Source organism: Octopus bimaculoides, chromosome 28 (assembly GCF_001194135.2).
Source record: "Octopus bimaculoides isolate UCB-OBI-ISO-001 chromosome 28, ASM119413v2, whole genome shotgun sequence".
Taxonomy (NCBI): domain Eukaryota; kingdom Metazoa; phylum Mollusca; class Cephalopoda; order Octopoda; family Octopodidae; genus Octopus; species Octopus bimaculoides.
In genome coordinates this window covers 7,835,815-7,836,989 of record NC_069008.1, presented here as the reverse complement: position 1 = coordinate 7,836,989, position 1,175 = coordinate 7,835,815, and the positions used below count along the sequence as shown (strand labels likewise).

The following is a 1,175-nucleotide window of genomic DNA, read 5'->3' as shown; positions in this document are numbered from 1 at the left end:
ATGTATATAAAGTTGATCAAAAATGGAAGATGGGCAGGCAAAGCATTTGGCATTAATCAAGATATATTTACTTCATAATAAAGTAGAGATTATCTTATAAGCTTTTCTACTCTAGGCACAAGGCCCGAACTTTTGGGGGAGTGGGGCCAGTCAATTACATCGACCCCAGTATGTAACTGGTACTTAATTTATCACTCCCAAAAGAATGAAAGGCAAAGTCGGCCTTGGCGGGATTTGAACTCAGCACACAAAGACAGATGAAATACTGCTAGGCATTCCACCCGGCATGCTAACGTTTCTGCCAGCATGCCACCTAAATAAAGTAGAAACAATGTATAAAGTATATATTTCCTTGTTTCTATCTTATCCTCCTTCCTCTGTCCTTTGTCTTTAACGTTTGATGTTTCTCTCTCGTTTCAGGTTCACAACTCGGCACTTGAATGAAGAGTCCACCTCTCGATCTATCAAAAGCATGCTGGTGTGAGGATAGGGACAGAGTAGACAGGAGTGGGTAGGCAGCAACTGAGATTGTGTGTGTATGTGTGTGTGGGCAGGTGGGGGAGATGACGAACAACCCACCGATTAATTACTTATACATACATATACACACATCCACACACACACACACACATGTACACATTCATAACAAGCAATGTTGAAGTCACACACACAAACACATGCATATCCACCACGTGTACTGATCTATATACATAGATGTGTGTATGTATGTGTATGGGCATGTATATACATGTACACATATGCATAAATACACACACACACACACATTTGTACATACATTATTTCTGTGTAATTTCATAAGCAAAATTAAGGGTATTTCAATATTTCAATACATTGTGTAGAGTGGGCATATATATACATACACATACATATATGCGTGTGTATATATATATATATATATATGTATATGCTTTATTTTCACTTTATTTGTGGATTAACACTGCTACCCATAGCAGGTGATTAACCATCATTTTTAAGTGGATTGCTTGAAAATTAAGGAAATTCTTTCCCCATAAAACCATTCGTAGCACTGTTAATCCAGAAATAAAGAATATTTTATCCACCAAATGCAGTGTTGATCCCTCATTCTCACTGTTCAATACTATTGTATATATACAGGCATATATATATATATATATATATATATATATATATAT

The 1,175-nt window shown here is 36.2% G+C and overlaps 1 protein-coding gene across 3 annotated transcripts in view; it reads left to right on the top strand.

The window, feature by feature from the left end:
* LOC106879244 (CYFIP-related Rac1 interactor B) overlaps window positions 1-1,086 on the top strand; it is a 157,521-nt gene extending 156,435 nt beyond the window's left edge. For all 3 annotated transcript variants that reach the window (XM_052977633.1, XM_052977634.1, XM_052977635.1), the window contains one exon: window positions 421-1,086. In XM_052977633.1, the coding sequence (XP_052833593.1) occupies window positions 421-484 (64 nt within the window). In that variant the 3' untranslated portion in view covers window positions 485-1,086. The remainder of the gene's footprint in view (window positions 1-420) is intronic.
* The last annotated feature ends 89 nt before the right edge of the window (window positions 1,087-1,175 follow it).